This window comes from Mustela erminea, chromosome 18 (genome assembly GCF_009829155.1).
Source record: "Mustela erminea isolate mMusErm1 chromosome 18, mMusErm1.Pri, whole genome shotgun sequence".
NCBI classification, from domain to species: Eukaryota; Metazoa; Chordata; class Mammalia; order Carnivora; family Mustelidae; genus Mustela; species Mustela erminea.
In genome coordinates this window covers 25,482,171-25,504,661 of record NC_045631.1, presented here as the reverse complement: position 1 = coordinate 25,504,661, position 22,491 = coordinate 25,482,171, and the positions used below count along the sequence as shown (strand labels likewise).

At 46.2% G+C, this 22,491-nt stretch overlaps 1 protein-coding gene and 1 non-coding gene across 10 annotated transcripts in view; both read right to left on the bottom strand.

Moving 5' to 3' along the window:
* Window positions 1–22,491, bottom strand: part of ACACA (acetyl-CoA carboxylase alpha) — a 285,383-nt gene that overhangs the window by 5,633 nt on the left and 257,259 nt on the right. For all 9 annotated transcript variants that reach the window (XM_032319427.1, XM_032319429.1, XM_032319428.1 and 6 more), the window contains 4 exons: window positions 20,999–21,176; window positions 19,302–19,414; window positions 5,830–5,984; window positions 4,987–5,157 (listed from right to left, as the gene is read on the bottom strand). In XM_032319427.1, the coding sequence (XP_032175318.1) occupies window positions 4,987–5,157; window positions 5,830–5,984; window positions 19,302–19,414; window positions 20,999–21,176 (617 nt within the window). The remainder of the gene's footprint in view (window positions 1–4,986; window positions 5,158–5,829; window positions 5,985–19,301; window positions 19,415–20,998; window positions 21,177–22,491) is intronic.
* Window positions 13,103–13,294, bottom strand: LOC116578644. Its single transcript, XR_004281009.1, has one exon. It is a non-coding gene; the product is annotated as a U2 spliceosomal RNA (small nuclear RNA).

Sequence of the window (22,491 nt, the reverse complement as noted above, 5' to 3'; positions counted from 1 at the left end):
TCCTTCTCTGTTATCACTAACGAAGTCAAAGTCAGAATGACAATGAGTTGGGCGCTGTAATTTAATAGGTGGGTGCATTAGGGACTCTCAGAGGCTTTGAGGCTTGAGCTGTGGCTCAGGAAACCTGTACACAAGCAAGGCGCCTGAGCCATGGCTGTCGCTTCAGGATCCGTTAGGCGTGGGGTGGGGGTGTGAGGGTGGGGTAGGGGGGTGGACACTGTCTTCTTCACACCCGTCAAGGGCAGCGGGGTGCGGTTTTCTGACTTTGTTTCATGCCTTCAAAAAGAATGCTTTCTCGCAGACTCTCACTTGCTCATCTCTGACTTAGCTGGTGAGTTAGCTGTGACTCCTCGCTTACTACGTCATGTGATTGACTTCCACAGTTCGAGAAATTTTTACACAGTCCTTCACGGTTGAAGGATTAAGGAGCCCAGGATTAAGGGTCAGCAGCGCGCCCTTCCTAGTTCTGGTATGCAGTTCTCTCTCTGGCCCCCAACATGGCCGCTCTGTTTGGCGTAGTGGCTACGGAGATGGGCTCTTCTCATCAGGGTGGGATGGCCAAGCGGGTGTCAGCCCCAGCCCCGGTCAGGACTGTGCCGCCGTCCCCATGGCAAAGGGCAGGGAAGCGTCTGGTTCTGGAGGAAAGGAGGTGCTACGTCAATCTCTATGGACAAAGTCGGGGGGTGGTGATGTTTTCCCCATAATGCGGTGGTCTTCTCTCTGGCACCCCAGCACATGTGCACCCCACTATGGATTGGACACACTGGTCCTCTGACCCGCTGCCACCAAACTCGGACCCTTCCAACTTTGTCGTCAGTGATTTAGACTTCTTCACAGGTTGAGGACTTATGCACATGCCCTCACTTATGCAGATTTTGGGGGTTGGAAAAAATAGTGAATGCTTCTTGGGTTTCAGAATGGGAAAAAACAAAAAAACAAAACTAGATTTACCCAAGAATCCCAAAGCCTTTAGTTTAGGAGAATATTTAATACTCTTATTAATCATTTTTAATCCGTTTGCTTTTAATTAAGAAACAGCATGATGCTTTCCTATCAACATATGCCAGGGAGCAGATTAATTGTGGCTTAAGATAACTCTCCTTGATTGGTGTAATGTATTAGCTAACGAGATGCCTGCTTCTAACCGCGCTCAGACACTATGCTGGAAAGCCAGCTACCCTCTAGAGAGAACTCTTCTGCCTTCCCCTCCCGCAGCCACAGAATATGCTAGGTGTTTAAATGAAACATTTAAAAAGTTCCTAGACAGGATTAAGGCAACACATTCCAAGTTTTGGAATTGTTGCTCTAAAATCTCCTCTTTGAAGACATGGCTCCACGCATGAAAGATCTGCTGTTTGCTCAAAATAGGACAACTGGATGACAGCCACTGAGCCAAAGCTCAGTAAAGTTTCCCTCACGGCGTAGTACACCAAGGCGAAGTGGTCACAACTCCTAGTTGACAGCACCTGGAGCGAAAACAAACAAATGGAAGCATCCACGGTGCCAGGGGGTTTTCCTAACGGGCTAGGAGGGTTTCAGGTACGCCGTGGCCTAACCACATGCACCGGGAACAGCAAGGCTCCCAACCAAGGAGTTAGGGAGGTTATGGGTCCTTGTCTGCCCTCCTAGAACAGAGATGTAAGACTCATCATTCCAGCCATCCGGAAGGACAGGCCAACCCTATTCCCTGAAAGAAAGCCATTATCATTTTCCTCCTTAAAATTATAAAATCATGGCTGATTATTCCAAGCATTCCAGTGTGGATTTTAAAAGCCAGTGTGAAATGCTGGGCTGCTAATCTCATGACAGGCCTGGGCTCATAAGTCACCTGCCTCACACTCCTCCCAATCAGAACATTCTAATACCAATAAAGTATCGATAGTTAAACATCACAATGTTGGCCTTACAATACATGTTCAGCAGATGCTTTATCTTTCTCTGCATCAGTGGATAAGTATCTCAGGCACTACGCCATTTCACTAATTGTATGTAGTAATTAGTCTATCGCACAAAATCTAAATGACCTGTTTAGAAAGTTTCCTTTCAAAGTATTGGATAGCTGTTAAGTCCTCCTTATTCAGTGTACAGGAGGGCCAGAGAGTGACCAGGGCACAGTCTGACGGATGTGAGTCCCGATTACCATGCCCTGTAAATAACTCATCTTGTGGGCTAGCTGGAGACCCCTCCAGCAATGTGATTCTTTTTTTCTGAGGCTTTGGAGTAAAACAGCAAACAGCCATGTGGGCTGGGGCGGCCTGTGGACCCCGTCTCCTCAGCTGGCTCCAGGCTCAGCCCTACCCGGGGCCAAAAAGTGTTTTCCAGGTTCTGCCTTCCCTCCTCCTTCCCAGGCCTGAAATTAGAAGTCTGGTGTACAAGACTTGTCCAGGGGTAGCTTGAGGCCGGGTTTTGGGGACTGGGGAAATCCAACAACCCTATCAATGGTGCTTTTACCTCTGTCATCCTTACAAGGGCCTCCACTGACTGACCATCTTGTTTGGAAATCCAGAGTAAGAGTGAAGGGGTTGTGAAGGGTCTGGATCGTAAGAACATGCTGGCACCCCAGACTGGGGGCAAGTCAGAGCAAGTCGCATCAGAGGACACGTACTGAGAATGGACCGTGCCCACAGCTCCCGCCACAATCAGGAAGTCACACATCTGTAGCTCTTAGCTCAGCACACATCAGAGGGTAAACTGAGCTGAGAGGAGCAAATGGGCATCATTTGAGTGTCTACTGAGTGCTAGGCATGGGCTTCCATGCCTCCTTTATCATGTCATTTAAAACTCACTGGATCCCGTGAAAGAAACATTATCTCTATTTTACAGAGGAAGGGACGAGGCTTAAATAAGTATCATGTCCAAGTCGGCCAGGCTGGGATGTGCCATGTTCGTGACATTCTGAACACACTCTAGGCCCCACGCCACACAGAGTCTCATCTCAGTTGTTACTACTGAGGCTTGGTGTGTGGGGGGGGTGGGATCAGTCTTTGAAATACCACATACTCAGACTGTGAGTCTGAGAATCAAGACCCAGAACCTACACACACAACAGACGCACACCATGTTCCTAGAACCTGACTTAAACCCAAGTTCTTGGTACCGTTTCCGGCGAGCTGCAGTGATGCTCTGCTTCCGTCTGCAGTGAAGCTCTGAACCATAACCCTTACGATTTCCTACAACAGGACTGTCCCAGTGGGTTCCAACAGAGTCTTGTGACTCCTGGGAACAGATTCCTCTACGGGAAACAAAAGACTTGCCTTGCTAAGTTATAGAGCATCGCGGTGTCTTCAAATTTCCTGTCCCTCAATCTCTTTCTTCAGGATTAAGATTTAAAAGAGAAAAACAAAAACACAGCATGGCTCATAGACTCCTATCACCAAACACCTTTCCCTGCTAGTAACCGTGGTGAGGATCAGAGGGTCAGTTCCTGGTGTAAAGCCAAGGTCCAGACTCTGCCGGTGTTTGCACTTGAGACCCCGTGCACAGTATCTATCACTGTTTGAAGAACCAAGGCATGTGTGTATGTGTGTGACATTTTTAAGGTTTGCAGCCGGTCCCCCGTACGAAGCTGTCTCTGTGCCTGCCCTACAGAGGCCACACTGACGGCTTGTGAACTGTGCAACACTTTCTTCTCTCAAGGGCGCTACAGATCTTATCAGCCACCCCGCGCTCCACTCGTCCTGCTGAGCCTGCAGAATATGGAAGGAGGTTTCAAAGCCACATCCTAGCATCACTGCCTTCCTCCCTCCTTGGCTGCCCTCCTGGACTAAAGAGCTCAAGAGAATGTGGTTTTCTGTGGATGGGAGGGAGGGGATAGCCTTAGTGCCTGGGTAGGGCTGGCTCCCAGGGCTTCAGGCAGCCTCCGCCTGCCCTCGGGGACTGGGGCTGTCTCCGGCACTGACTCCCAGCTAGAGTCGGTGCGTACGTAGCCCACTGTTCTCCATCTCTACGAGATGGCAAGGACCTGCTTCTCCGGACGCACCGTCCCCTGGCTCTGGGATGCTAAGGAACCACTGAAGGGCCGAGCCACTCACTTCATGCTCGGAGAGAAGCTATTCCTTCTCCTCATCCTTGTGCTTACTGAGGCCGTGCACGTCCATTACTGACTAATGTGGTAGGAAGGCGGTGCGGGCCTCTCCTGGCCACACACACACACACACTCCATTTACCTAGTCGGCCACTCTTAACTGGAGAACAACCTCTTATTTTACACTTGCGTGACTTTCAATGCCAACTTCCACTAGAAGCTGCCAGTAGCCACTGACAAAATTGTCTCACTCAATTATGATGCCACAGACTGACCTTAACCTGAACCAGGTGTCACATAAGGCTGCACTCACCCGCTGCACATCTGAAATATTTATCTAAAGAAGCTTTTCAGTCGTGAAGAAGTGGGGAGGCTTAACACAGAGGTGAATCTTAGAAGCACCCAGATTCACTGGCTTTAACAATGACGGCAGATCTTGGGAGTTCCTTCTTGAGAACAGTCAGCAGAGGCGTCAAGCAACGCTTTGCAGGAAGAGGCTGAAGGGCCCGCCCTCCCTCAGCGCGCTAACCCAGGAGGCACCCAATGTTCTGACCAGAACAGCCACCAGGAAAAGACAGTTTCGGCACATAGAAACAATATTCTGATAAAATAAATATATGACATGCATGATTTACTTTTAACCCATATAATAACTACCAATAAAGGTCCATTTCTTTTTCTTAGTGTAAGTAAACAGAGAAATAAAAGTTCCAACTCCTTCCTCCCATCCTCTCATGGACTGTGTTGTGTAGCCTATAATTCCAGGGGCAAATGCTGGTATCTGGTCAACCCGGGCTCAGACCCATCCCATCTTGGGGCCAGAGCACCAGGGACAAGCTCACTCACTGTGTGGGGGAGGAAACAGGGCTCAAGCCTATAGGCTTCCCTTTCACTTCTGCCTTTAGAGGCCTAGGGGTCCTCGGGTTGGGGTTAAGGAGCAGAGCACAAAGGCATCTACCTACCTTCACAGTTCCTTCCACCTCCACAAACCAGCGCCGTAACATGGCCTGGATCTGACCATCGGTCAGCTCTGGGTTGGCATTGTGGATTTTCTTTTTGACCAGGTCCTCCAGCAGGAGACGCCTCAGTCGCCAGTAGAAGAAGGTACGGGATGTTTTCCAGTCCAGGATATCCTATGTTCAGATAAGAATAAGCTTAGTCACCTCAGCCCTAATCCCTGCTCAGTGCCCACTCCAGAGGGAGCTCCACAGGCACAAAAACCTATTCTTTAGCAAGCCCTCAGAGGCTTGACACTGGCCAGGACTGTAGCACCTGCCACTGTCTCCCCAGCTCAGAGCTACAGTTCCCTACCCAGAGCACTGCACACGGCCAAGGGCCTCACTAATGTGAGCTCCACATGTGCCTGAGATGTTCTGGGAGGACCTGTGACTCTCCAGATGATGAGACAGTGAGGAACTGGTCTGGAGCAGAATGGCTCCAACAACTTGCACACAGATCCAATGTGACTTGACTGCTGCTGGAACCCAGGCACCGGGTCCGCAGCCTGACGACCACCGGAGCAGTTGTTCGCAGAAGAGGGTCATGAGACGCAGTCTCCCACCAGTGAAATGGAACTTGCCTTCTGAGGAGTGTAGAGTCATGTAAATCAGAAATTGTTTTGGGATAACAGATAACACAAAAAAGGGAAAAGTCTCTCCAAAAAAACCTGAAAATGGTTTGATTTGCACCAGCTGTTTTAACCCACCCCTAACAGCTTTCTGCTTGGGAGCCAGTGTGCAGGAGACACATGCCCGCCGCTCGCAGGGCTCTGACATGTCAGGAGAAGTGGCAGCCACCGTACTTACGTTAATAACACCCTTCTCCTGCATCCGGCCCGGTGTGTCGTGCAAGTCAGCAAACTGCACGGCTACCTGATGGTAAATGGGAATTAGGAATTCCTCCCGCTCCTTCAGCTTGTTTTCCAGCTCCTTCCGCTCTGCTGGGCTGAGCTCTGGGGTGCCTGCAATTAAGCAAACCTGCCCGTCACACTCTGTGCTGACCCGGAGTCTCTCTTCCGCGGTCACAGGAAGCTCGGAAGCACCCCTCCTCCCTCTGTGGCCTGGCTCTCCGTGCTCTTCACCACCGCTTTACTGAGTAACAGAACTCTGTGAGATGCCAGACTGGTCCTTATCTTGCCATGGGGAACCCACATGTCCTACTTTTGCTGTGGAGGTCACAACTGTAAAAGCAGCCACAGGAGTCCCTTCTCTCCAGGTCCTTCTCTGAGCGGGCACCAGCAACTGCATGGGGGCCCATGTCTCCTGCATCGTCTCACAGCCTGATGGCCAGGCCCCTCCTTCCCACACATGATTCCATGCCTGGGCCTGACTGACCAGCATTCGCGCAGCCGGACCATTCTGCATGTGGGACAGGGGAGGGGAGCAGTCCCTACACCTTCAGGTCCAGACCAGCAGCGCCTTCTCCCATGTCCACTCACCCAAGGACTCCTAAAGTGGCAGCTGCTGTAACTGCACAATCTCTAATCTCAGGCTGGAAAACTCTTCACCTGACATCAGTAGCATATAGTCTAATGAGAGCCAGACCTGTGTGTCTCCTGCCAGCTCAGCAGATTAGATTAGCCAGCTTCCTAGTCAACACCTGGGCTCCTACTTCCAGAGCCAACCCCTGACCAGACTGATAAAGACATTCTAGTTCTTAGGCTAAAAGTGAAGGAAGAGGGGAGAAGAGAAAGCTAGTTCGCAAATCCCATCTGGACCACTGAACTTCTAAGCACACAGCACCCTCACTCAACAGATTCCTCTAAGGAATCTGGAATTCCCTGTAGCAGGGAGGACCCCTGCCTGCCCGCCCTCCACCCCTACCGCCTTCAATCAGTGGTCTCCCAGTAGAGGTTCTGCCATGTTAGGCTTTCTTCCTAATTGCTCTCTGAATGGGACTTGTAATCAATACCACAAATTTAGCTGCCTGCCTAGTAAAGAGGAGTAAGTCTAGCTGAAGGAGCTATAGGTGACAGCCCCTGGTGTTGGGGACAACCTGAAATGCTTTGTCACCAAAGCTGACAAATAAATACATGACCACAGGTGATGGGCTGGAGAAGAGAAAGGTCTATTTCAAGCATGTCTGTCTGGGAACAGGCCTTGCTCTTTATGCCACTATGAATCATATGACATAAACAGCCTTGGGCTGCTGAGTGAGCCGTAAGTATTCTAGATAAACACATGTTAATAGAACAGGGATGAAGCCACAGCACCCAGTTTCATTTTTATGAGGTTTTTTAGATGCCCACCTCCACCTCCTTTTTTTTTTTTTTTAAAGCCCATCACTACTTGAAAACCACAAGGAAGAGAACTGATGGCTATGTCTTCCTGGGCGCTCACATAGAGGGCAATCACACTGGGGCCCTAACATGCAGCAACCTTCTCTCCACGCCATGCAGAGCAGGGCTATGGGATAGGATGAAGGCCCATCCATTCTGGGGTGGATCTGCCTAAAGAGGCGACGGGAGGAGCGCCAACTGATGCCTTCGGAGATGAGACTATCTCAGTAGTCTCCTAGACAGGGAAGGAAACATTTTTCCTTCTCTAGTAAGAGGAACTGGGGCTGTGAAGCTGGGGCAGGAAAAACAGAAGATGAGCCTGGCTACCATAAAAAGCAAGAAAGCACTCAAGTGACTGACTCAAGTTAAAAGGACACAGGAGCCAGTTTGAACGTATTCCCACTGGCCAAATCTGGGACAGTCTGAGCATCAAATTTATCAAAATAGGATGATGATATTAATTACCAGAATATTTATGGAATGAAATAGCCTGAGAGTCCATTCTAATATAAATAATTAAATGGGGGAAAAGGGAAGGGAAAGTTCTCCCTTCCAGCAGAATAATAATTAATAGACATAGAAGGAATGATGGAATTAGAAAATCACCATTTTGAGGTGCCTGGGTGGTTCAGTGGGTTAAGCCTCTGCCCTCGGCTCAGGTCATGGTCTCAGGGTCCTGGGATCGAGCCCCATATTGGGCTCTCTGCTCAGCAGGGAGCCTGCTTCCCCCTCCCCCTCTACCTGCCTCTCTAACTGTGATCTCTTTCTGTCAAATAAAAAAGAATAAAAAAGAAAAGAAAAGAAAAGAAAATCACCATTTCACCACCATCACAGCAATTGATTCTGCCAAGAATTACCAATGTGTACTAAAACTACTGGGTGAGAGTTTGATGAGGAATGGAATATTTACATCATCTCAAAGTATCTCCTCATAAATTATAAGCGAACAAAACCTTAAACAAGTAATCACAATTACCATCACCAAGAATAGGACAACCTGACATATGCCTCCTGATATGATGTCCTGATCATAAATAACACTCGGCAATATTCCTGCCAAAAATACATTATCTGGATTTAACCATGGGGAAATACAAAACAAACCTAGACTGAGGACCATGCTACAGAATAGGGGCCTGAAGTATCTGGCTGGCTGGGTTGGTGGAGCATGTGACTCGATCTCAGGGTTGTGAGTTTAAGCCCCATGTTGGGTGTGAAGATTACTCAAGAAAAATCTCATCCCCCCGCCCCAAAAAAGGTGGCCTGTATTCTTCAAAAAAAAAAAAGTCAAGATGATGATAGACTAAATAACTGAAAACAGGCCACAGTGTGTGGTCTAGAGTTAGATCTCAGATCTGAACAACAAAAATCAAGTCTGTAAAGGATATTATTGGGACAATTGGTAAAATTTTGATATGAATCATGAATCAGATAGTAGTATTGTTATCAATGTTATAGTTCCTAATGTAGATAAGTGTCTTGGGTTATATAAGAGAAAGTCTGTGTTCTTAGAAACATACACTAAATACTTCTGGATAAAGGAATACGATGCCTACAAATGACTATCAGAGGGTTTGCAGAAACTGTGTGTGTAAGTGTATAAAGTGCACAGGCGAGCACATGTACATGAACACACAGAAATGATAATGCAAATGGGACAAGATATTACCAACAGGTAAATCTGAGAAAAAGGCATCAGAAGTCCTTTGTACTATTCTAGTCACTGTTCGGTGAAACTGTATCAAATGGAAAGTTAAAAAATAAGCCAAGCTAAAAAAAAGTTTTTCCTGGCTCCCTGATGCCAAAAATCAGAAGCCAAAGTTAATATTTGTGGGGTACAGGGCACCATTCTAAAGTGCTTCGTATCTATTAACTCGCTTAATCCTTACAACAACCTCAAAGCTGGTATTCTTGCTGTCTTCATCTTACAGGTGAGCAAACTGAGCCACTGAGAATTTATGTAACTCACCAAGGTCACAAAACCAGGAAGGGGCAGAGCCAGGTCTCAGGTACAGCAGTGTGGTACCCTGAAGACTTGGGGCAGAGGACAAGGAAGTGCTTCAGTAGCAGAATCTCGTTCATTTCAGGAAAGGCTCAATGATGATGGCAGGTGGCTGGCTGATACAGCCGAAGTTCCATCTTAGTCCCATTCCATAACTGATACCAAGACAACGCTTCTAACAATGCCTGCTCTGTAGGATCAATTTCCTGGGCATGTCTAGTATTTTTAAAATTTGTATGTATTTATTTGAAAGAAGAAACAGAGCATGAGCAGGGGCAGAACAGACTCCCCACTGAGCAGGGAGCCTGATGCGGGGCTTGATCCCAGGACCCTGGGACCATGACCTGAGCTGAAGGCAGATGTCCAACTGATTGAGACACCCAAGCACCCTGTCCTAATTTTTTGGTAAACATTGATCATATTTACCACATTACATTTAAAGTTTCTGTTTATGAGATTACTTCTTCAATCAGTCATGTCTGTCAAACCATTTCTTTATACCCCAAGTCCCTAATACAGAGTGTGGCCTATAGCATTACTCACTAAATAGTCCTCCTCTGACTTTCTTTACATTCCACTTACCCACCGTCACTTGATATGAACACAGTGTCATGCAGATTTGGCTGCACTGTTTCAGAACACCCAAATGAAGTGTTGTTACATGAGGCCAGACCTGGTTCCTTGACTGCCAGGGTGAAACAGAAATGTTTACTTCACTCTGAGTAAGCAGTCATCTCTCTATCAAACAAGAAAGCAGTGACTTTAGGCTCATTCATTACAGTGATCCAAGAACTTGTCCTTCTGATGCTACTGGGGAGTGTTTAAAAGTTCATGTAGATGGTTTCTGTGACATGGGACCTGACAGGCACAGCCTTTCTCTCCATAGCCCTTGCCCCCCTCCCCGACCTTGTTTTCCACTCTTTAGTCTAAGGCGGTCCATGACTTAGAAATTATGCACACTTCTCATGAAGGGCAGAGTGCTTGGTGTCCTCTGTGAGTCACCTGAATGTATGTTTTACTCCTTAATCAAACAATACATCTGCACTTGGGAGAGCATGCTGTTCACTCTTGGGTTGTAGCAATAGGCCAGACTCTAAGTCTGGAGCCACATTCAGGTGCGGTGCTGTTCAGGGAGGGGACCAGTTGTGCGGTGGGACTACGGTTTTGCAACACTTCTGTACTGGTTGCCAAGCAGTCACAGTCCTGAGCACTGTGAGCAATCACTTCCCACCCTGGGAACTCGGGCCACTCTTGCTCCCAACACTAAAACCTGCTGGGTCCCTGAAACCTGCTGGGCAGGCCCAAAATTTGAGGGTGGCTCCTCGTGTTCCTGTGAGATCAAATGAACACCGTAGCAGTTTTCCCAGCCAGGGATAGGGGATGGCAGGACCAAGGATACGGATGAATAGGAAGTTCCAGACCTTTAGAACATCCTCTCTCTGGGTAAACAACCAACACTGTGCTTATATATGTGTATACCTGTACCATATACAATGCATACCGTTTACTGAGCACTTACTATGTGCCAGGCACCACACTTACTGCTTTCAGGATCACACAGCTTGTAAGTCACCATGCACAATTCAGACCTAGGTCTGGCCAGCTGTTAACACTGCTGCCAAGCTGCAGGCCTCAGTGTCACTGAGCGCTTTCCAAGTTGCTTCATATACATCACCTCTAACCCTTTATAACAACCCAACCTTACAGACAGGGCATCTATTTTACAAATGAGAAAAACCAAGGCTCTGAAATGTAAAGTTACTTGCCCAAAGGCATCCAGCTCTTATGTAGCAAAGTCAGGATTTACACTTGGTTATCTCCAAGGCTTGTGTTCTTCCACATGAAATGGCATCAACAGCAGCTCAAGCAGGTGTCCTGGCAGTGGCCACAGACGGGCAGATCAGCTGGAGAGTTTAGTTCATTGTATGAGGAAAGTAGTTAAAAGCACAGCTCAGGGGGCACCTGGGTGGCTCAGTAGGTTAAACCTCTGCCTTCAGCTCAGGTCATGATCTCAGGGTCCTGGGATTGAGCCCCGCATCAGGCTCTCTGCTCAGCGGGGAGCCTGCTTCCCCTTCTCTCTCTGCCTGCTGCTCTGCCTACTTGTGATCTCTCCATCAAATAGATAAATAAAGTCTTTAAAAAAAAAAAAAAGCACAGCTCAGCACTGGGTGCAAAGGGGGAAGACTTCTGGGCTTAGGAGTACAGCATCCTGGAAACAAGGTCTTGGCTTTACCAAGTTGAAGGGAGAGACACGGCTGGCTCCTGGACTAACAAAGGTCTTGTCTACCCAGACAAGCTATTCCAGAGCTTTTTTTTTTTTTTTTTTTTTAAAGATTTTATTTATTTATTTGACAGAGAGAGATCACAAGTAGGAAGAGAGGCAGGCAGAGAGAGAGAGAGGAGGAAACAGGCTCCCTGCTGGGCAGAAAGCCCGATGCGGGACTCGATCCCAGGACCCTGAGATCATGACCTGAGCCGAAGGCAGCAGCTTAACCCACTGAGCCACCCAGGCGCCCCTATTCCAGAGCTTTAAAAGAGTAACAACAAACACCTGCAATGATGGGGCACCTACATCGGGCTCTCTGCTCAGCGGGGAACCTGCTTCCCAGTCTCTCTCTGCCTGTCTCTCTGCCTACTTGTGATCTCCATCTTTCAAATAAATGAATAGATTTAAAAATCTTTTAAAAAACAAAAACAAACAAACAAACAAAAAAACCACCTGCAATGCTCTGGCCCTCCTGAGACTAGGAAGATCACAGAACATTCCCCCAAAGTTTGCCTTGTTTGATTCCTTCCTTAATGCAGTTCAAGACCTGCCTTTAAAAAAAGCATCAAAGCAAGGAACAGAAGTAGAGGATGTGTGTATTTTAAAAAGCACATGAGAAAGTTAAGGATATGTGTGCTTTAAGTTGGGGGAGAAAAGGTTTGCTAAATTTTATTTTCTAAAAATAAAAGGCTGCTCTTAAGCTAGTTAGACCCTTGTATAGCACACTGAAGGCCCCTCTCTCCTTGTACAGCAAAGCAGCCAGCCCTGGTAATGATTTAGGGGAGATTAACAAATATGTCAATGTCTATTTTCTGCTTAATTTAAAAGCGGCGTCTATAAAGATTTTTGACTTCTGAACCCTGTTCTCCTGAAAGAAAGAAGGTAAGAATGAGGAGGGGGATAAAGAGTGATTATCCTATCATCGATCGTTTGTCAGGAGCATTTCTTATTCACTGGACTATTGTAAAAAGCTAAGCTCTCGATCAATCCTGTAAGCTCCCTGTACAATTAAATATCTTGGAATGGTTTTCTTTCTTTTCTGGCCAGATTGCAGGGCCTCAGGGTTTTTAGGAAAGCAAGTCGTTGTGTGCATGTGCGAGTGTGTTTAAGAATATGCTACAGGGAGGAAAGTCATTCTTTTTCTAGAATCCTACTTTAGGAAAAGGCTGAAATGGGAGAAGAAAGGTAGGTTACTCCCATCTCTTCCCTCCCAAAATAAAAAGTCCCCATGAATTCCTAAAAATCCAACCTTAGAGTTAAAAACACTTTAAAGAGCTGAATCCAGAAGGGCAGTACTAGTCTGATCAAATGAGAACTGTTACTGTGCTAGAAATGTTGAAGTACCTTTTCTCTCCTTTAATCCTCGCAAACACCCTCCAAGATGGCTGCCTTATAGATGAGAAAACCGAGGCACTAAAACGGGGCAGTAACGTGCCCAAGGCTTTGAAGCTAGGACACCGTGGAGCGGGGATCTGGGCTTAGAGACTCTGGCTTCTGAGCCCATCAGTTTTTATTTTTAAAATTTCCCCCAGAGTGGGGTGCACGGTTCCTGGAAGTATGGCAACAGCAGGTCGACAAGTGCAGTGGATGGGAGTGAGCTCCTCTTCGGTCTCCTACTTCCAAAAATCCATTTAATATATTGTCCTCGGATAGAGGACGTATCAGATATTAAACTGATAAGAAAAGATACTATACTTGATCTTAGCCAAAAGGCCAAGAAGCAATGTAGAGCCAATGCCCTTTAAATGAAACAAGTTAAATTGACCCACAAGTGTCCACAGGGCACTGGCCTGTCAGGTGTTCCCAGGGCCAGGATATAATGAAAAGCCACATCTCTCCTCCATGGGGTCAAAGCTGGAGAGAAGCTTCCGAGGAGGGAGGTGATTTCTGTAGCAGGAGGTGTTTTTTTTTAACCTAGCCATGACTCTGAAGGAGGGCAGGAGGGGAGCCTCACCCTATGGACAGGCAGATCACATCCCATGGTGGAGGATTTGGGGGGAGGGGTGAGACCTTCAAAGCTTAGAATAAAAATCAGGCTGGTAGGCTGAAAATTCTCTACTCAGCCAAAGGCACTAGGTGACCTTGCAGAAATCTCTTTTCTGTGCTCAGTTTCTCATTTATGTAACAACAATCCTAAGCTGGTGAAGAGGGAAACTGTTTTATAAAAGAATATGATATTAAAGTGCTTTTTATTTTTTAGTTATACTAAGAAGCCTATGTAAATTTAAACCCAATTTCAACTTTTATGGGCCCTTCTTCCTTCTCTTAAGAAAGCAATTTGCTTTGATTGGTTAAATACTTATGAAGCTAAAGAAAAGGATGAGACCACCCTCCTCACTCAGCTCCAGAATATCTCAGATAAAAGAACACACACCCGTACCTCAATTTTGAGACTGAAAAATCAGCATAAAAAAGACTGGAATCTTATTAAGATTAAGAAGTACAAACACAAGTAGCTGTTTAAAAGATCTGTGTAATCACATTTTCAACGTTAAAAGAAATTCCTCTGTAAAGATGGTAAGATAGGGAGAAAAAAAAAAACCTTGCAAAAACGATTTCTGTATCCATCACAGGTGTGCCTTTCTTTACACAAAAGCATTCTGGAAAAACTGTGTAAATCAGATCCTGTTTTAAATGCCTTAAGGGAGCTATTTAGAAGGAACCCTGCAGTGAATCCTTTGGTAAAGCAAATAATCCTTTTGTAATGGGAATAATTTCTCCCAATGTATCTAGTTTTTTTTTAAAATCCCATTTTCATATATCTGCTTTTCTTCAAAGGGACCACACCTATCTAAATATACAGCTGCATTTGCATATTGATTTTAACAGCAACCCTCTCTGGGATGTTTAACCGTAGGTTCCTTGCAATGGTGTTAGTGCTCTGCTGTTCGTATTTTTAAAAATCATTACAGTAAACCCAAAGATTTCCAAATAGGAATCAAAGAATCTGTTATTCCCCCCTTCAGCCCTGTGCCCCCATGCAGACAGTCCACATAAGAGTCAGGAAGCCGCACAGAATTCTCTGAATTCTCGAGGCAGTTAAGTCTCAAAGTCTTTACTATTTTCCTTTCCTTAGTTGCTCCTTTCCCTCCGCCAGCCCGACCCCCTGCCCCTCCAGTTCTAGCAGGTCAAGGAATGGGGCTCTGGGTCAGCTGGGGACAGGCGAGGAACAGGGTCTCTCAGACATATTCTGATGACAGACAGCCCCGAGGCAGAAAGAAGCTTAGGTTCAGTCCAACAAAATGCCAGCCAGGTCTCTCCATCTGACAGAACTGTCAACCACTGCTTCCTGGGATGAGGCAAGCCCAGGTGCTTTGATAAATACAACCAGATGAATGGAACAGACCAAAAGAGCCCCTTCTCCTCCCCAGAAAACGCTGTCACTGCTACACCATATTGCATCAAACCAAAGAACTTCTGAATCAGTGTGATGAGGTGGGTGGTAAGCTGCTGCTCATTCAGGGAAAGAGGCACCTGCCTACCCCAGGGCCCAGGGCTTGGACGGCGATGGTGCCAAGTGAGGACACTGTGTGTTCAAGAGATGACTGGGCAAGAGGCCACTTCCCACGCATTAGGACCAGAACTAATTTCCCTTCTGACTTTGCAGGCAAGGATGCTGCCTTCTGACTCAAACAAGCAACTCTAGCTCTTTTCAGCTTACAACATCTTGAAGATGGACACAACTGATGGAAAAGCATACATAGCTCAGGTACTTTGATCACTTCTGCCAGAAAACCAGCTTAACCCCTGAATCCCCTTAACCCAAGGAAGTGTCCTTTTCCTGTTATCTGGCTGCTTAAAAGAAAAGGCTTGGGAGGCAAGCATTCCCATAGATGTCTCCAGGCACATTTACCCTCACGGGGTAACAGCAACCCTCTCTGGTTAAATACTTATGGGAAGCCACAATACTCACTCTGCCCCCAGGAAGCCTTGGGTAGAGGGGTGTGCTGGGCAGAAGGCCAGGCATGGAGCAAGCACAGTGCCCAGCCAGAGCTGCCCTTGTCTGTGTCAGACCGTCCCTCTCAGGGCTCCATGTGGGAACAGCTGGGCTGCTGCATGGCAGGTGCCCAGCTGGCTGGGAAGAGGCCCACGTTCAAAATGTGTGACTGGAAGTGTGTGTGTGTGTGTGTGTGTGTGTGTGTGTGTGTTTTTCAGGAAGTGGCTCCTCTGCCTAAAGACTATTTGTGTTGAGGAAGAGGGATGGAGGGGACCTTATGTTTGCTTCAGACTTGGACTAGACAGCTCTCTCTCTCAATTGAGATATCATTTCCTTCTAAGCACAAGGCAAGGGTAAGGATCCAGGAGAAAATCTCAGGTCCTGGCATCAAGACACAGGGCCAGGAAGGCCATCCTTCCCCACACCCACTCCCTACTCCTGGCTCGCTGAGGAGGTAAGGATGTCAGGGAGACATGAAGAAGGCTGGGGCTCTATTTCCAGAGAAGAAATTCAATTTCCTTAAGGGATCCAGACTGGTAGGTTGTTATCTGTCCTGCACGGACTCTACCAAGCCTGTTCTAAGAATCTGGCAGTGTAAGACCATGGTATTTGGCCTTTTATCACATTTCTTTCTCTCTTTACCTCTATCAGGAATATGTGCTATTTTCATGCTTTTTGATAATCATGAACTACAAACTAGTAATTCACCTTCTACCCAAACGAACTATATAAAATGAAGAAAGGTCAGTTTTTAAAAATAAGAAATCTGAAAGAGATTAACTGTTCAGAAATTAAATATTACTCATTATCCTTGGAGAATAAATCATAATTCTGTTTTTGAACACAGTCAATCTGCTGTGCATTGGTTCATCTAAGTGATCTGACAGCGTGCTCCCCAGTGTAGGGGCCAATCTGGGAAGAGATTGGGAACATAAGGTAACATCCACTCCTACAGGCTTTCTCCTAAATCAGATTTTTCTCAGTGGAATTGGCTTTAGACAACAAAGGGAAAGAATTCCTGTTTAATTTTGTTCAGGCTCAGTACTAGGCTGAGGTAAAATCTTGGGAAATCCTAAAAAAGTAGAACAGAGGGAACCACAGTTCCATTCTGGGCTCTGATGTACATTAATTTGGGTCTTGGGTGATTTAAGTTTTCTTTTGGCCTTAATCTCAATCTGGAAAATGAGGTCATTTTCACCCACTTTGTGAAAAAGCATCATGGCAGTCTTTGATTCTAGGCACTGATTGAGAAAGGAGCCAAAAGCCAGAGCAAACCCCAAAGGAGCTGAGTTCATAGCATGTGCTGTTCCACCCCTGCTGGCCCATGACACCACAAACACACCTAGTATGTGTGATCTTCCTGAAAAACCGCAATTGCCTGAGGGGCATGACCACTCCTATTTCTTTCGTATTTCTTTTCCTATACCACTTGTTCCAAAAGGAGACCTATGCCACACAGATACCAAACGTGGCTGTCTGCTTCTTCTAATGATTAATGTGGAAAAGAAACGATGCCAGTCCCCATGCTTGAAACATGCTTCATAGATTTAAAGCCAATGCACATTCATCTGATCTTCAGAGTGGCTGGGTGGGGGCATTATCCCCACTTCTGGATGAAGAAGCCAATGTTTGGAGGACTTACAACAATTTACCTGCATGCAACCTAACCGAAACTTGTACTGATTTTTATTCTAGATCCACTCTCGTGTTCCTGACCTGCCCTGGGCCAGAGCCTGCTTCCCATTTAGCAGACTAAGGATTCTTTCTCTAGTGCCAATTTGGTCAAGGTTAAATAAATATGGTTTTCTTCAATGCAGAGAGGAAATTGATAATGAGATGATTTGTAACAAATGATTAAACGGCATCGCTTGGGAATCTCCTCCCTCTCCCCTTCCTGTATTTCAAAAGTTAAAAGGTGCTGGGTGAAGGTGGGAGCGATATCACTTTCAAGAGAAAGAAGCTTCGGCCCCACACCCCTCACCATCCAGCGGCTCTGCAAACAGATGTCAGAGAGGATCCCTCTTCCTACCACCCAGTTACTCCGAAGGGATGATAACAGCCATTGGGGGGTTAAAAAGAGGCAGTGAACCCCCAGTTAATGAGTAGGAATTCAGCAGGCAGTGTAAGATAAATGGAGCTTTCTCTGCTTCTGCTGGAGTCAGCATGAACTGCGGCCCTGCGGCTTGTTTGTGGCAAATGGAGTGCGCGAAATATCAAAGGGCAGTGATCCAGAAGAAGACCGACTTTGACAAATTTTAAATTGGCCAGAAAGAAAACCAGCAAAAAAGGGGGGGAAAAAAAAAAGAAATAAAAAAAGAAAGAAAGAAAAAATGGGGAAAAAAAGAGAGAGAGAGAGAGAAAATTATGCAATTCACCGTGTCCTGCAATTGTGGCCCTGCTGCCTTTGTACAGAATTAGTGGTAAAAACAGCAGCGAGGATTGCCTGATGCTGGGAACAATTATGAGCCATCTAAGTGAGATGCTTATCAGTGGCTGAAGCTTTTAGAGCTCTCTCTCTATACAGTCGTGAGTAACTTGCTCTGGAGCTGCAGTTACTTTAATTAAAGTGTATAGGGTTGGTCAGAAGTAATTATCCTGTTTGGAGAAGAAAGAGAAAAACACCACCTCAACAATTCTGGGTGGCAATAGATTTTAGAAACAGCTTTGCCAATTCTCATTGTATGTGTGCACTTCCCATAAAAGGATCAGGCCAAGATGGGTTAGAGTTATTGGCGGTTGTTACCTAATGGCAAACAATGGGACGCACACAGGGTTTATTAGAACCCCAGTCACTGTGCTTGGCTCAGGGCTCCAAACTGCTGGGATGCGCAGTCTCCAGAGTGCAGGCAAGCACTAGGAAGTTCTTGTGTCTCTACATGGTGAGCATATAACGAGTCTGCAAATGGTACTGTATTAACTAAGTTACTATTTGAAACATAAATGAGCTAGCATCTCTCCTTTTTATGCATTCCATTCACGGAGTTTCACTACCTTCTGAAGACAATCACTGTGTTCCTTTAGAAAAACAAAACCAAAACAGACCAACAAATACAAGAACCTCAAGCAATTATCTTCACTAACACATTTGGGGCTAGATGGGAGATCTGGGCAGAGAGAGGTGTTTTAAAGGAACTGAAACTCATTCAGTCTCTGGACTCAACTCAGGGCTCCCAGGCTTGAGTCCTGCATGCAAACTGAATCTCTCAGAAAACGAGAAACGGAGTTGTGGCTGGAAGCATCACGCGCAAATGTGCCCAGGACTGGGCTACTGCTGCCACGGCCTCTGTGCGGAATCACACAGTGGGTATTCTTTACTTCTGTTTCTCTGGCTTGGGAGGGCCCCAGAACACCACCTGGCTAGGTCTTCAGCCTCTCTGTCCCATGACACTGACTCAAATCCTTCAGAAACGAGGCGGGCTTGTCCAAAGACACAGACAGAAACAGGGCACTGAAGCCTAGGATATTCTCTGCCTGATTAGCCTGCTCCCCAACAGCAATTTCTAGCTAATCATTCTTTACAAGGACATCCACAAGGCCAGAAAGATGAGCTCTGTGAATTATAAGAAAATACCAGAAGAAAACTTGGGTGACTTTTGCTTTTTTTAGGTCCCACTTTCCCTCCTACTATATACACTATTTCATTCTACCAGGGCTCTTACCATATAGAGGACAGTAAATAAAGATTATCATGAATTTGATCAAATGCTTCAGTGCCTCCTCCTCTGGCCTATGAATGCACTCATTACAAATCAGCTGAATGGCTCATTGATTTGCCAGGAGGACAAGCAGACATACCCAATCGCTCAGCCAAGCGAATGTAGACTGGGTCCACCCGACGCATGGTTTTCACCAGATCCTTTCTGCGGAATTTGATTTCTACTGTCCCCTCTGGCTCCAGAACTGATCCCCTGGATCAGAGAGAAACAAAACAGAAATAGAGGCACTTTAAAGGAAGGAGACAACAGAATGAGGCCAGTTACAATGTGCAGACCAGGAAATAGCTTCATTATGGTTTTGGCCACCCATGGCTCACAGAAGTAACCTCAGGGAGGAAGAAGGCATCAGAAAGTGTCTAAGTGCGCTGTGAAAAAGGCCAAGCAAAAGCAATTAAAATAATTCTCATGACCATACCAGTCTACTTCCATCTCCAAAGAGGAATCCATATTCCACCATCTATAGCCTTAGTTAAGGGTAACAGGAATCACATATTTTTCCAGGGGGCACAAAAAAGATGATGTGGGCACAGTGGCAGGGGAACAACCTCCACACTTAGTCTGTACAATGAGGGATCGATGCCGATTGGTCCCACACACAGCTGTCAGTCTGCTGGCGGGACTCCCACACATGAGGCCAGGCCAAGCAGGAGAGAAAACACTCGGCCTACCGCTACAGAGCGGTCTCTAGTTTCTAGTGCGTGCTGATGATGTTCTACTACCAGGAACTTTACTCTAGACAAATTAAAAAACAACCACCACCACCTTTCACATTAAAAAAAAAAAAATTATAGCTAATACTTACTATACACATGGCATTGCACTAAGTCCTTACATATAAAGAGGACTTATCTGTGATCTGGTGTCAGATCAGGGGCTAGATTTGGATTTAAAAATAGTCTCTCAGTATGTACTGCTAGCCTAGGGATTTCACCATAAAACTACTGGGCTCTCCCAAGCAGCTATTAAGAGTAGGAGGCTAAAATCTTGGACAAAGAGAGAAACAGGTCCTCTAACAGAATGATCGGAGGCAGGAATTGGCGTGGACAATGTCAAGGAAACACAATGTGAAATTTACCTATTTTGGAAAGGGTTGAAAACAGATTGTGGAAGGAAGCTGGATGTGGTCTGTTTTACTTAAGTATTTTCAAGGACCACCTCCCAACAAAAGCCTGGAACTTTCTCTTGCGGTTCTCTGGGTGCCGTGAGCACGGTGTTCTCCAAACCTCCTAGGAGGCCAGAGTGAGCAGCTCTGGGTTGAAATCCCAGAACGTGGCTGCTGTGGTGCCCCTCAGTGCCCAGCAGCTTGGCTCACAGACAAGCAGCAGCAGTTCAGGGCAAGTAAGACCGCTCCAGGTTTCTCGTCAGCCAAGGGCAGAGCTGGGTTAAGAGGCTAGAACTCCACAGACTAAGAATTTAGTCCTTCCACTCTGACTCGCCTTGAGCTCCCTCCGTCACATATCTAAGAAAGAGACAGTAAACAGGCCTATGTGCACAACAAATGGGAGAGAACCCTCCAAGTCTCTCCTGGTGCCTGGAATAGAGGACGTCTTGGTAAAAGGATGTGGGCTGAGGGATCACACCGGGAAAGCCTGACTCCCACTACTTTCCTCCTCGTCCTAAGAGACACTATTTGGAATATCTCTTTTTCTGACCATGCAGCCCGCTGGGAATAGACAGATTCAAATGAAGTTCTCTTGGTTCTAATGTTCTCCAGGAGGAAACCAAACGTTAGAGGATCCCTAGGGACAATGAATGGAAATCAAGAAGAAATGCTACCTGCTCTCTCGGTCAGCGTACATTTCCATGTGCCGGGGGTTGATGGTGGGGTCGATCACAACCCAGGAGCCCCCCCGGAGCTCAGCCTGGGGAGGAATGTACACCATCACTGGCTGGGAGCACTCCCGTAAGCTATCCACGATGTAAGCACCAAACTTTAGCACTTGATCGTACATATCTGTGGAGAATGAGACAAATGAGAAAGTGTGAAACAGTGCTTCCAAATATTGTTCATGTCATGGCACACACAGAAAATAACAGGCCAAGGGGTTCAGCCACCGAGGGGTGACAGGCCGAGGGGTTCAGCCACCCCAGGTCCTGCCCTGCCACCCTGGAGACTGACAGGATGGGCATTTCCACCTGTCTTCTGTACCAGACTACAGGGGATCTTCAGAAGCACAAGAGAAGGGTACTGTCTTTCACAAGACACAGTGTGCAAGCCCGACGGATTGCCTATCCACTTTATAGCCTTTTTGAATTGCTGGATTCAGGTCTCATCACATTAATTCACACTTGCTCTACAAATGCTGAGTATTTTTCATGTCAATATGTGATCTCTCTCACTACATTAAGTTTTCTGAAGGAAGGAACTATTCAAGCTCTTCTCGAATCTTCTCATGATTCTTAGAATATGCTAAGCTCTTAAAATGTACAGCTAATGGAAACGGAGCCTTCAAAAATTTTATCTTCAAAAACCACATCTCTTCTCCTTGTATTCTCAATGTCTTGTCCGGTGCCTCAAGCACACTTAATGCTCAGTAAGCATATGCTGAAAGAATGAGCACACACTCACTTTGGAAGGAACATCACCAGAAAGAACAACAAAGTCCTTAACAGTTGCATTTTTATCAGGGCATCAGTGAGAGAAAAAAAAACACCTTAAAATATATATGTAGTTAATGGCAATATCACACAGCCACATAAATAGAAGACCTACCCACCCCCCCCAAAGAAGACCTACCTCTTCATTTGGCTAAAGATTAGCACACTTTGTAATCCCCCCAAGGCCAGGAGCAGCCTGAAGAAAAGGCACCCTGGTGCGAAAGTAAAGCAAGTCCTTGGAAAGTACAGCCAGTTATTACTTATTTCCCAACAATTTATGGACTTCTTCCCATCTCCTAGCTCTCTGAAGTCTACACAGGGCCAAAGTTTTAGGTTTATGATTCCAGATGTTTAATGACCACTTTAGTGGAACCACAATGGCTCCTTTCTAAACACCAAATAGCAGGTTCAACGGAGTTCAAACCTTCCTATCAAAGCAAGGATCTCAATTTGGAATAAATCAATTCTGGAAATCCAAAGCAAAGAAGCATTTTTCAGCAAGTTAAGAGCAAACCCAAATAGAAATTGCTTTCATTGTAGTTACTGGCAAATTAAACTGCCACCTTCTCCAAAGTAAAAATGGCTCTCTCTATACAAACCATCAGTGAACATAGTTCACCCCAAAGTATGTGCCTCTCCCCATTGCCGGGCCTGGACTCTCTGTGATGACT